The sequence below is a fragment of the Cololabis saira genome, chromosome 19 (assembly GCF_033807715.1).
Source record: "Cololabis saira isolate AMF1-May2022 chromosome 19, fColSai1.1, whole genome shotgun sequence".
In the NCBI taxonomy this organism is placed as follows: Eukaryota; Metazoa; Chordata; class Actinopteri; order Beloniformes; family Belonidae; genus Cololabis; species Cololabis saira.
Genome location: NC_084605.1, coordinates 5,418,156 through 5,430,065, shown reverse-complemented (window position 1 = coordinate 5,430,065; position 11,910 = coordinate 5,418,156). Strand labels below are relative to the sequence as shown.

General features: G+C 43.9%; 2 protein-coding genes across 2 annotated transcripts; both read right to left on the bottom strand.

The window, feature by feature from the left end:
- Positions 1-1,726: 1,726 nt before the first annotated feature.
- On the bottom strand, positions 1,727-7,814 carry LOC133419758 (stonustoxin subunit alpha-like). The gene is made up of 4 exons (XM_061709170.1): positions 7,785-7,814; positions 6,845-6,887; positions 6,192-6,236; positions 1,727-6,061 (listed from the first exon to the last, which is right to left on the bottom strand). The coding sequence occupies exons 1-4, from the start codon at positions 7,812-7,814 to the stop codon at positions 5,532-5,534; spliced, it is 648 nt and encodes a 215-aa protein (XP_061565154.1). The 3' UTR covers positions 1,727-5,531.
- A 611-nt stretch (positions 7,815-8,425) lies between these two features.
- LOC133419893 (NLR family CARD domain-containing protein 3-like) lies at positions 8,426-9,499 on the bottom strand. Its single transcript, XM_061709384.1, has one exon. The coding sequence runs from the start codon at positions 9,402-9,404 to the stop codon at positions 8,436-8,438; it is 969 nt and encodes a 322-aa protein (XP_061565368.1). The 5' UTR covers positions 9,405-9,499; the 3' UTR covers positions 8,426-8,435.
- Positions 9,500-11,910: the final 2,411 nt, after the last annotated feature.

The window sequence follows — 11,910 nt, the reverse complement described above, 5'->3', positions numbered from 1 at the left end:
GGATGTTTCTGACTGAGTCGGTCTGTAGTACTTCATGTTGGTGAACATGTGGGCCGCTGTGCCACTTCTACTAAACTTTACAGCTGCTGATGCAGAAAGTGAGCTGAAATAGTGCAAGCTGGTGTCAAAATGATGCCGTCGCCATCCGTGGTGCTGAACTACTTTGACTTTATGTTGTTTTATTATTAGTGACCATGTAACCTCATGTTTTTAATGTTTTCTCGGTTTGTTATACTTCATGTCTGATTGTTGACAGTCGATCTCCATGGTGACATAGTAGCTGTACATGGTGAGAAAGTCACCATGGACAGCTACAGCTACAAGTCTGGATCACCTGAACATCTGTCTGGATCACCTGACCTGAACACCTCACTCCTCCCCCTGGTTATTATTATAATTGTATTTATTTATTTATCTTTAGTTGTGTTTTACTTTTTTTTTTACTTTTGACCCTTCTTTTGTTTATGTGGTTGCTTTACATCTTATCTGTTACATTTACTGTTGCAGTCTTACAGCAATGCAGAATGTGTTCTCTGCCTTATTAATTTACATGCTGTTCTATATGTTTTATATGCCTCAAGGATTTGTACAATATTTAAGTGTTCAATAAAAAACATCAATAAATCAATCAATAAAAAAAAAATATATATATATATATATATAAACATATAGTTTACCACATCCAACATGGCTGACGCGGTGAGTATGACAGCAACGGCCTCCAGCTCAATGAGGCATCTACGTTTATATGTCTATGGAGGGGAGGGTCCATTCTGCCATCTGGTGGTGATATGTAGTAACTGCACAAAGTGTCAAGTTAGAAAAATGACTTTACAAAATTAGTTCGTTATTTCTTTCAAAGTAATTATCAAAAACAAGAACACAACGCCAATGAGTCTCTTTCTGGAGGAACTAGTTCAAAAACAATCTTCAACTGTCCTGCCTCATTAATTAATGTAATTGCAGTCTGTAGTCGATGAATGGCTCTGTAATTAAGGTGAATTACACACGATAATGTGGTTAAATGGAACAAACGTGTAGTTTCTAGTATCAGACCAGTCATCAAACTGTAGAAAAATGAACAAAAGCTACAAAATGGTTTCTGCTTTTTTTTATTTTAATCTTATTTGTAATGTTATTATTACTGCTGCCTCAGATTGAGGTCCAGTAGAACCAGCATGGACACTAATCCCTTACCTGAGGTCCAGTAGAACCAGTATGGACACTAATCCCTTACCTGAGGTCCAGTAGAACCAGTATGGACACTAATCCCTTACCTGAGGTCCAGTAGAACCAGTATGGACACTAATCCCTTACCTGAGGTCCAGTAGAACCAGTATGGACACTAATCCCTTACCTGAGGTCCAGTAGAACCAGTGCTGTCTCTGTGCTATGATTCATTCTGAACCCTGACTGAAAAACTTCAAACAGATTTCTATGCAAATGGTCACATGACTGGTTGCAACGACCTTTTCCACAATTTTAGATAATTCAACATTTGGGTTTTTGTGTTGTTGAATGTTAACATTGCAATAATCTTACATTTTAGATATATAGTGCTGCCTTAGTTTGTGGTTCCAATGTCTCAAAAAGCTGGATGAAATTTGTTATCCTGCAGAAATGGGGACCAAATTGCAGAAACTCCAGAGGAGTCAGTGTAGTCTCTGTCAGGTTTAATCAACCTAGAACATCCAAAACAAAATACAAAAGAGAGAAAGACGAGAGGTTAGATTTTTTACCTGCAAGGAGAACGGACAGAGATGCTACGTTCAGTTACAATCTCCCGCTCTGAAGCGCACTCTGCCGACCCCTCTCTTTTTATTTCCTTAGGGTGGTCCCTAGTTACAATACGAGTTGCAGCTCTAAGGGAGAGGGAACACACAGCTGCAACTCTTCACGTTTAAAAGTGCTTTTAGGCAAATGTCATACAAGACACTCCCACCCTCACCTCCTTCATTAAACACTTAACATGGCTTCTAGAGAATCAAGTCTGAACTCATATTACATCTTAGTGTATTTTATTGTATGTTTATTCTTATATCTTAGTGTATTTGATTGTGTTTTCTTCTATTGTGTATTTATTAGTGTATTTTACTTCTGTGTGTCATCATTTCTTGGACTGTATGTAATGTATGTGTTTCTTTTAAATCAACCTTCTCCAGGGACTAAAGATGCAAATTAGCCACTGGCTATAATCTAGCATATTTACATGAACATTTTATTATTTATATGTACTGTCCCTGGTTCTTTTCCTTTTAAAATAAAATAAAATACATAACTTCTTATCTTCAACTTGATATATGTTGCTCGTCAAGTTGTACACACACACCAAACAAGCTTAGTTTATATGTAAAAGCAATTGGAGTAAAAATGAGATCACTTGATGTTCAATTATTCTAACAGTCTCAATCCTTTAACAGACCAATCAGAGGCCGTCGCTACTGACAGACAACAAAGTCTTAACAAATAATCCACGAAGCACTTGAAGCAGTGTTTCAGCTTCCAGGTTGAGGCCAATGTCCACTAGAGTCTCGATCCAGACCTGCAGTTCCTCTACTGACCACTAGAGTCTGGATCCACCCCTGCAGTTCCTCTACTGACCACCAGGGTCGCAAGTCAATTGTCCTCATTTCAGCTCTGTCGTGTTTCTGAAATGAGGACGTTTGGACACGTTTGATTTGAATGAAGGTGCAATAGCATTAGTTAGCAATGTGGTTATCCAAACTAAAGCAGTTAGTTGTGGTGACTGAGCTCAGGTGGGCGTGTTCCAGCCAACCTCCAGGAGAAAGTGAAGCTGTCACACAGCATGAGAGATATTCTTGTGAAGATAGTGTTGATCTGACTGCAGCTTTGTCTCCTCCTCAGGTTGTCCAGATAACACCAAACACGTGGGAGTGGAAACAGGGCGCTAAGGTGAGTTCCAGCGTTCCCAGATGTCACTACAGATGTGGAATCTATGTCTGAGTCACGACTCAAGTTCTAGTTGGAGAAACATTAACAGGAAGTGAAGGTTTTACATGGACTTCTGCTGCAGCAACACTAAGTGCTGACAAGATAAACAAATCTCAGGTCGACCTTCAGGAGTAGAAATAAACATAATATTTACTGGTCCAAAAAAACTGTTTTGGTCTCAATTGTTTGATTTCACGTCCATGATAACTCTGCGGAGGGGATGTTGTACCACGTTGGTTTTTACCGTCTGTGTTTGAGGGAACAGGGGGACACCTCAGGCGGTGTTGTAAAAATGAATCCTCCAGGCCTGTAGGGGGAGCCGCTGAGCTAAGAGTTGCTACGGGTCCTTTGTTGTTCCCTGAGCAGATGTTTCTTTTTTTTTTTCTTTCTGCTAAAGCAGATCGCAGAGCGCCGTCTCAACAAGGATGAGGACGACGGCCAGGCGTACGCTCTGTTGGCTCAGGTGGCCAAAGCCGAAGGCCACAAGAAGATGGCCGAGGATCTTTATGAGAAAGCTCTGGACTGCGATGAAAACAACACCGAGTACCTGAGGGCTCTGTGCGAGCTGCGCTTAGAGCTGCAGTGAAACGTTCTTCTAAACTCAACAAGGCACTTTATTCACTAACACTACTCACTGGAAGTTGTTCAATGGGGATTATTTAAACCAGAAATGCATCTGAATGAGATTGTATAACACTGACCCCAAATAAACACTAAGAAATCAGCACTTTTATTTTGATGTAAACATAAAGGGCGCTCTTGTCATCCTTGTGACGTCACTTATGACTTCACAATGAAAAATGTTATAAATCGCAAACATCAAAGTGAAGATCTATTATTCTTATACTTGTTAACAGGAACCTGGATTGTAGATAAACAGTGACTGAACATCACTCTCTTAACATTCTCTGCAAGTCCCTGAACTTTGAGCAGTGAGCTGAAATCCCTTCAAGAGAGCGTCACATGTCAACTTGGCGTCTCATGGTGAGGATTTGGTGCCTTCACCACCACGACCCGGGTTCAGTTCCTGGTCAGGGAAGAGGTGTGATCTATCTCTCCCTCTATCGCGTATGTCTTTGTGCTTCTGTCTAATTATCAATTACGTGTGATTTTGTTCTTTAATGCCTTGTTTTGTCTTCAGAGTATAAATGATAAAAAATGTAAACCAGCTAACAGACTTCGTCCTCTTTGTGTCACAACTCTGAGGAAATTGAGACAACAATAATCTCTTCATTGTTCTTAATCTAACTAAATCACCATCTACCATCAGAAACCCCCACTTCCAGCATTCTGGGAGGTGAGACACAAACGAGTACTTGACATGTCATCTGAGCGACCAATCCATTCAGATTCAGACACATTTGAATTGAGTTTTGTCTGTTGAGACTGTCAAGATGGGCGTTTACAGCAGTTATCTGTCTGATGTGAAACATCACATGATAGATGCGAGTTGGAAACTCAACCGCCTTCAGATAGAGTCCTGGTTTCAGTACTCTACCGTCCTGGAGCTTTGCTACTTCTAGGAAACAACCACAAGTTACATCCAGCAGTGGGTTCTTCTGGGAACTGAACCTGGAACCGCTGACACTGTAAGTGAGAATCATACGACTGAGCCAACAAGCCACAACATGTTTAAACGGGAAAATAAAATACATAAAATACCATAAAAGAGAACCCTATACCACATAATCAGAAACAGGTGATGCCATCAGTGACGTCACAAAGGATGATGGTTCTGAAGGTTAAGAAAGTTCATCTTCATCCAGATTTTAAAGTCCCTGAGACAGTCCTTTAAGGGTTTCAGTAGGTTACTACGATCCACCTTAATGGACAAATACAACTGGAGAATTGCAGCAAATCAGTGTGAAAAACATTTTCTACTCAGGGACAAAAGACAGCAACAGTGAGATGTCGAATGAAGACAGTTTAGGGATGAAAACAGAGTCTCTATCAGCAGATACTGATCTGAATTGATGTTCAGTTTCAACTGTATTTACTGTATATAGCAGGAAATAACTCAAGAGTCCTGAAGCTGCACGGGGGACAGAGCAAGAAACGTCTTTCATGACTGTGCAGCAGTGGTCCAGAGGGTTTGTCCCTCTGGGGACAGATTTTAAATGCTGCTTGTATTGTGGGAGATGTGGGGTGAAATTTGCTCACTCAAGAAATTAGATTAAACAATAGAAGTTTAATCATCGAGGGGAGACTCAGAGTAGAGTCACTGGTCGTCCAGCTCTAGAGGAAAAGAGATGGTTGGGACAACTACTGAGGATGTCCCCTGGACACCTCACTTGAGAGGTGTTTTAGGCATATCCAACCGGGACGAGGACCCGCGGTAGAACCAGGACTCACTGAGAGTTTTTATCTGTTGGTCTGGGACCAAGGAGAGGGAGGTCTGGACCAGTTTGATGGGGCTGCTACCCCACAACCTGGACCTGGATCAGAAGATGGATGGATGGATGGATGGATGGATGGATGGATGGATGGATGGATGCATGGATGGATGGATGGATGGATGACATGTACAGACTCAACAATCTGTCCAACAGAGACAGTTTCTCTGACTGTTGAGAATGAACTCAACACAGAGACACTGAAGAACCAGAACCGGGCCAGAACCCAAACGCGGCATAGAGAGGTTCAGTGAATGTGGTGTTGAAGGTGTGGATGTGGATCAGTCTGTCAGAGGAGACGCTGTAGAAGGACAGAGTTCCAGCAGGAACGTCCACATACACTGCTACTCTGTCAGAGACTGAAGAAGAGGAGGAAGATGTTGCTCTGTTATTGTGATACACAGAGTACCGACCACCTTCATAACAGTTCAGACACCAGGAATGATCGTTCCATCCAAACCAAGAGTCATTAGAGCCTCCTTTCCTGCTGATTCTTCTGTAACTCACTGATACAGGAACTTGTCCTCTCCTCTGGACCTCCCAGTAACAGCGACCCGTCAGAACTTCTCTACACAGCAGCTGAGGCCTGTAATCAAACCTGTCTGGATGATCAGGATATGACTGATCCTCCTCCACATACATCATCGTCCTGTTGTTGTCAGACAGTTTGATGTTGTTGTTGACTGTGTTTGTGTCGATGGTGAGTTGACAGGAATCTGATGGAGAGAACCAACAACCTAGCTGCAGTTATTATTGATCTGTTATTGATCACTGATGGACTAATGAATGAGTGATATGTCAGCGTGAAGATGGTTGAATGTGTGAATGAAATAAAAACACACTTACACTTCCTCAGACCTGGTGTCAACCATTGTTGTCCAGCAGGCTCCACCCTGAAAGGAGGAGGGGGGTCAGACCAGCACAGTCTCTCTCAGCAAACAAGGACATTACATGGCTCTCACACACTGATGAAGGAACAGTCCAACACTTGGACAGATGCACTTGAATGCAGCATCTCTGAAGTCCTGTCCTGTGGTTGTCATGTTGCAGCTCAGTTTGAACACATTCTTTTCATCTGATTTAATCTCTGCTGAATCAGCAGCAGGAGGAGACCATGTCATGGATGAGTGAAAGTGCAGCTGTTATTGTGCTGTGATGGGCCTGAAAACACACTGCTGTGGTTCTGGGATGTTTACTGGGTCAAGAACGGTTCAGAGTTGTGAACTGCATCTATCAGCTCTGCAGCTCATCTGGTGCTGCAGCAGCTTTGTCTGCTCAAAGATCTCTGTTCAAAGCCAGAGAGCCACAAAGATGATGTCCACAACACCATGGAGAGTCCAGCATACTGATGTCCTTCTGTCTTCATACCTGAGAGTGTCCAGTCTCCAGCGGGGATCCTCCAGTCCAGCAGACAAAAGCTTCCCTGCTGACTCTCCTGGATGGTTGTAGCTCAGGTCCAGCTCTCTCAGGTGGGAGGGGTTGGAGCTCAGAGCTGAGACCAGAGAAGCACAGCCTTCCTCTGTGATCAGACAGGCTGACAGCCTGCAGACACACAACACAACACAGAGACTCTGAGAGAACTGCTCTGAGACGGAAGCTGACTCTGTCCTCGTGTTCACCTGATGATGGAGCTGAAGGAGAAGTCAGAAGATCAGCAGAAACACTGGAATTCACCCTGAATCCAACAAATGTTGCTGAGACGTTTCAGCCTGAACTAAACTTGTGGATGAACATCAACATCCAAAGAGTCCCACTGCTGCTGAGGCCGACAGCATCCAGATGTGGAGAGAGAGAGACGTGTGAAGAGCATCATGTGACCTGGACATGTGACATCACACTCCATGACTGACGTGTCTGTCCTCAAGACTTTAGTGAGTTTTACAACCAGATAAGTCAGCTGTGTTTAAAGATCACTTTAATGAGCTTCATTTGAGCTGAATAAACATTTGATTTTCTGACTCTTTTCTCAACCAAACAACTTTCGTGTTTCCAGGGACGTTGTTTGGTCTGAAATGTTCTGAAGTCTCCAGAAACAATCTGCTGGTTTTTATTCAAGGTCAGATGGTCAAAAATGGATCAATGACAGAATATTGATCAGTCCAGAATCTTGTGGACATCCAGACACAGACTGAGTCAAGGTTAGAAGAACAGACACTTCTGCTACTGAGGTCGTCACCATTTGACAGTTATTGGTGCTCCAGTTTGATCATTTTATGGAAACAAATTCAATATTAAATAAGAAACATTTCAGAGTCTGACATAAACATCTTATTTGAGAACTTTTAGTGATAAAGAAGAGGTCAGATTAGAGAGGGGAGCTTAGAGATGATCACATGTGGACAAACTTGTTGATACTCTTCAATTAAAGGAAGAAAAAAAGAACCACGATCACTGAAATAACCTGAAACTGACTAAACTACAAACAGACGTTTATGTGACCTTGGTGGAGCCCTTCTCCTCGTTCATCATCTACGCACAGTTCTGACCGACTGTCTGTAGTGCTTCAACCTGATCTGGACCCAGTTACAGTTATTAAAACTCCCATCAATAATCCTTCAATATCAGCCACAGTTCTAACGGTCCACAGTTGAACACTTGGTGGATTCTGACCTGAGAGACTCCAGGTGACAGTGTGGACTCTCCAGTCCAGGACACAGCTTCTTCAGTCCTGAATCCTGCAGGTGGTTGTTACTCAGGTCCAGTTCTGTCAGACTGGAGGACTGAGAGCTGAGAACTGAAGACAGATCTGCACAGATGTCCTCTGAGAGGTTACACTCACTCAACCTGCAGAGGAGATTAAAGAGAACGGATCGTGTAATTTAAACATTGATTATTTAATTCAACAAATGAATTAATCATAGAATTTAAATGAATACTAATCAATTCAACTATTAATCCATAAGTGTTGCTGCACTACAGACTTGATCAAATCTGCATTTCTCTTCTCTGCATGTAAAGTTTCCTGAGATGAATCATTGAGGAGAACTGGTCCCACATTAACCTGAACTTAGTTGAACAGTGAATTTAACTGGTTTCCTCCAAGAACACAACATGTGATTGTAACTGAAAAAGATGTGTCCGTGTTTGTCCTTACACAACTTTCTTGGAGGCTTTGACCACCGGCAGCAGCCTCCGTAGAACCTCCTCTGAAGCTGAGAACTTCTTCAGGTCAAACACCTCCAGATCTTCTGATGACAGTAAGGTGAAGACCAGGGCCGACCACTGAGCAGGAGACAGTTTATCTGTGGAGAGACGTCCTGACCTCAGGGACCGTTGGACCTCCTCCACCAGAGAACCATCGTTCAGTTCATTCAGACAGTGGAACAGGTTGATGCTTTTCTCTGCAGACAGATCCTCACTGATCTTCTTCTTGATGTATTTAACTGTTTCCTGATTGTTCTGTGATCGTCTTTGTTCTGGTTCCAGCAGACCTCGTAGGAGAGTCTGATTGGTCTCCAGTGAAAGACCCAGGAGGAAGCGGAGGAACAAGTCCAGGTGTCCGTTTGGACTCTGTAAGGCCTTGTCCACAGCACTCTGATGGAGGTCAGTCACAGCTCTTGTTTTGGATGTGGCTTTTGTTTTGGAAGTGTTACTTTGTTCCTCCAGCAGGTTGACTCCAGACTTGATGAAGGTCAGATGGACATGAAGAGCAGCCAGAAACTCCTGAACACTCAGATGGATGAAGCAGAAGACCTGGTCCTGGTACAGGCTGCTCTCCTCTCTAAAGATCTGGGTGAACACTCCTGAGTACCATGAAGCCTCTCTGACATTGATGCCACACTCTCTCAGGTCTGGTTCATAGAAGATCAGGTTTCCTTTCTGCAGCTGCTCAAAAGCCAGTTTTCCCAGAGACTCCACCATCTTCCTGCTCTCTGGACTCCAGTGTGGATCCGTCTCAGCTCCTCCATCATACTTGACCCTCTTCAGTTTGGCCTGGACCACCAGGAAGTGGATGTACATCTCAGTCAGGGTCTTGGGCAGCTCCCCTCCCTCTCTGGATTCCAGGACTTTCTCCAGGACCGTAGCAGTGATCCAGCAGAAGACTGGGATGTGGCACATGATGTGGAGGCTCCGTGATGTCTTGATGTGGGAGATGATCCTGCTGGTCTGCTTCTTATCTCTGAACCTCTTCCTGAAGTATTCCTCCTTCTGTGGGTTAGTGAACCCTCTGACTTCTGTCACCATGGAGACACACTCAGGAGGGATCTGATTGGCTGCTGCGGGTCGTGTGGTGATCCAGAGATGAGCAGATGGAAGCAGGTTCCCCCTGATGAGGTTTGTCAGCAGCACATCCACTGAGGTGGACTCTGTAACATCAGTCAGGACTTTATTGTTGTGGAAGTCCAGAGGAACTCGACTCTCATCCAGACCGTCAAAGATGAACACGACCTGGAACTCTTCAAAGCCGCAGATTTCTCTGGTTTCAGTGAAGAAGTGATGAACAAGTTGCACCAAACTGAACTTTCTCTCTTTCAGCACATTCAGCTCTCTGAAGGTGAATGGAAGCAGTAACTGGATGTCCTGGTTGGCCCTGCCTTCAGCCCAGTCCAGAGTGAACTTCTGTGTTAGGACTGTTTTCCCGATGCCGGCCACTCCCTTCGTCATCACTGTTCTGATTGGTTCATCTCTTCCAGGTGGGAGTTTAAAGATGTCTTCCTGTTTGATGGTTGTTTCTGCTCTGTCTTGTTTCCTGGATGCTGCTTCAATCTGTCTGACTTCATGTTCATCGTTGACCTCTCCAGTCCCTCCCTCTGTGATATAGAGCTCTGTGTAGATCTGCTTCAGAAGGGTTGGGTTTCCTGCTTTAACAATCCCCTCAGACACACACTGGTACTTATTCTTCAGCTTAGACTTCAGCCGCTTTTTACAGACTTCAGGAAAGGTACCTTAATAAAAGTGGAAAAAAGAAACCAATTAGTGTTTTATAAAGTTCAACTTAATTCTCCTAAAGAATCAGGATGTGAACCGACACTGATCGACTCTAACATTACGATGAGCTGTCCAATATTGAGTATAATCACTTTTACCACCAAAACACCTCTGAACATTCAGGACGTGGAAGTGAAAAGAACATCTGGGGATCCTGGAGTTTCTAGTACCAGGATGTTAGCAGTACAGCCCTGGTGGGTTGTGGGTTTGTGGGTTTGTGGGTTGTTGTGTTCTTGTTATTGTTGTGGTGTCTGTGAATTGGATTTTCCAGGTTTAGGATTTGAAAACACCAGACGATAATCTGATCCAATAATCTGTAGAACCATCAAGACAATCTGGAGTTCAGCAGAATTCCTGGAAGAGGAAAACCAGGACTGAAATATTCCAGTTATCTTGTGGTGTTGGTAGGTTAAACATGTTTATTGAGGTCCACTGCTGTCCTTTACAGGGATGGTGCTACTGTAGGGGGGTGCTGGGACCATGTGGGGGAAACTGGTCTGCAGAAATGTTTAGCTGGGTGTCAACGGTCAAAATAACCTTCATGTGGATCAAGAATGCAGATCTGATTCCAGCAGAACATTGTTGGAACAAGAGTTCCTCCCTTCATCTTTCATTGAGTTTAATGTTGTGGCTGATCTGTGAATGCTGTTCATCTCCTGAGGCATTCTGGGTAATTTATCCAGCAGCTTAAATGTTCAGAGAAATCCTCTTACTTCTCTGCAGACGCTCAGCCAGCTCCTCCTGCTTCATTCTCCTCAGGAAGTTCACTGTGATCTTCACAAAGCTCTTCCTGCTCCTCCTCTGCTCTTCATCCTCACCCTGCAACGGATGCTCTAGGGATTCTGGGTAATCTGGACTCAGACCCCTCTGGATCTTCTTCAGCTCGTTCTTCACAAACAGGACAATGTTGTCCTCCAGCAGCTGGAACAGAAGACCACATGAAGGACACAATCAGACTGAAACGACAGAGACAAACATCAGACCCATGTTGGACAGACTGACAGTCCACTGGTCTCCAGAGACCAGCATGGAGACAAACATCAACAGAACAGATGGAGAAGCAGTTGTTGTTCATGTACAGACCAGAAATATGGAGTCCAGCTGTGTCTGATGCTGCTGGACAGACGGACCGCTGGGGGACTCTGAGATCTGCTGGTCCACTCTGTGGAGGAACCAGGAAGAATTAGCTCACATCATGTCTGTCCTCACAGAGACAAGCACCAGCTGAAGGTCCATGAAGTCCTGTTTGGATGAGGACAGTCCATCAGAGGACTGGCTGTGGTGCTTAAGGTTTACTAGTCCTGCTGATCCACTGAGAATGTACATGTGACCTCAGTGAAAAGTTACAACAAGATCAGGAACATGGTGAACTTATGGAGACATGAAGCAGCTGAAGAACCCTGGATCATCATCAGGATCAGTAAGAGGAACTCTGGACTATCATCAGGATCAGTCCTCTGGAAGGTAAGGCCTCCAGATGTGTCAACCAGAGGAAAAAGCTCCTGACAGGAGATGAAGATTTATGAGGAGGAAGCTCAGATCACCATCAGGTGATGGAGGACCACAGGGGTCCAGGACTACATGAATCTAATCAGGAAGAAACATGTGGACATTTCCTAACATGAGGACTGATTTA

What these genes read in the sequence shown, in the direction of transcription:
- LOC133419758 (XM_061709170.1), bottom strand. Translation starts at nt 7,814, where the DNA reads ATGATGAACGAGGAGAAGGGCTCCACCAAG. An exon ending in AGGAGAAGGGCTCCACCAAG is followed by an intron (nt 6,888 to 7,784) that starts GTCACATAAACG and finishes GTGTGTCTGCAG; the next exon opens with GCTGTCAGCCTGTCTGATCA. An exon ending in GACACCAGGTCTGAGGAAGT is followed by an intron (nt 6,062 to 6,191) that starts GTAAGTGTGTTT and finishes TCTCTCCATCAG; the next exon opens with ATTCCTGTCAACTCACCATC.
- LOC133419893 (XM_061709384.1), bottom strand. Translation starts at nt 9,404, where the DNA reads ATGTGCCACATCCCAGTCTTCTGCTGGATCACTGCTACGGTCCTGGAG.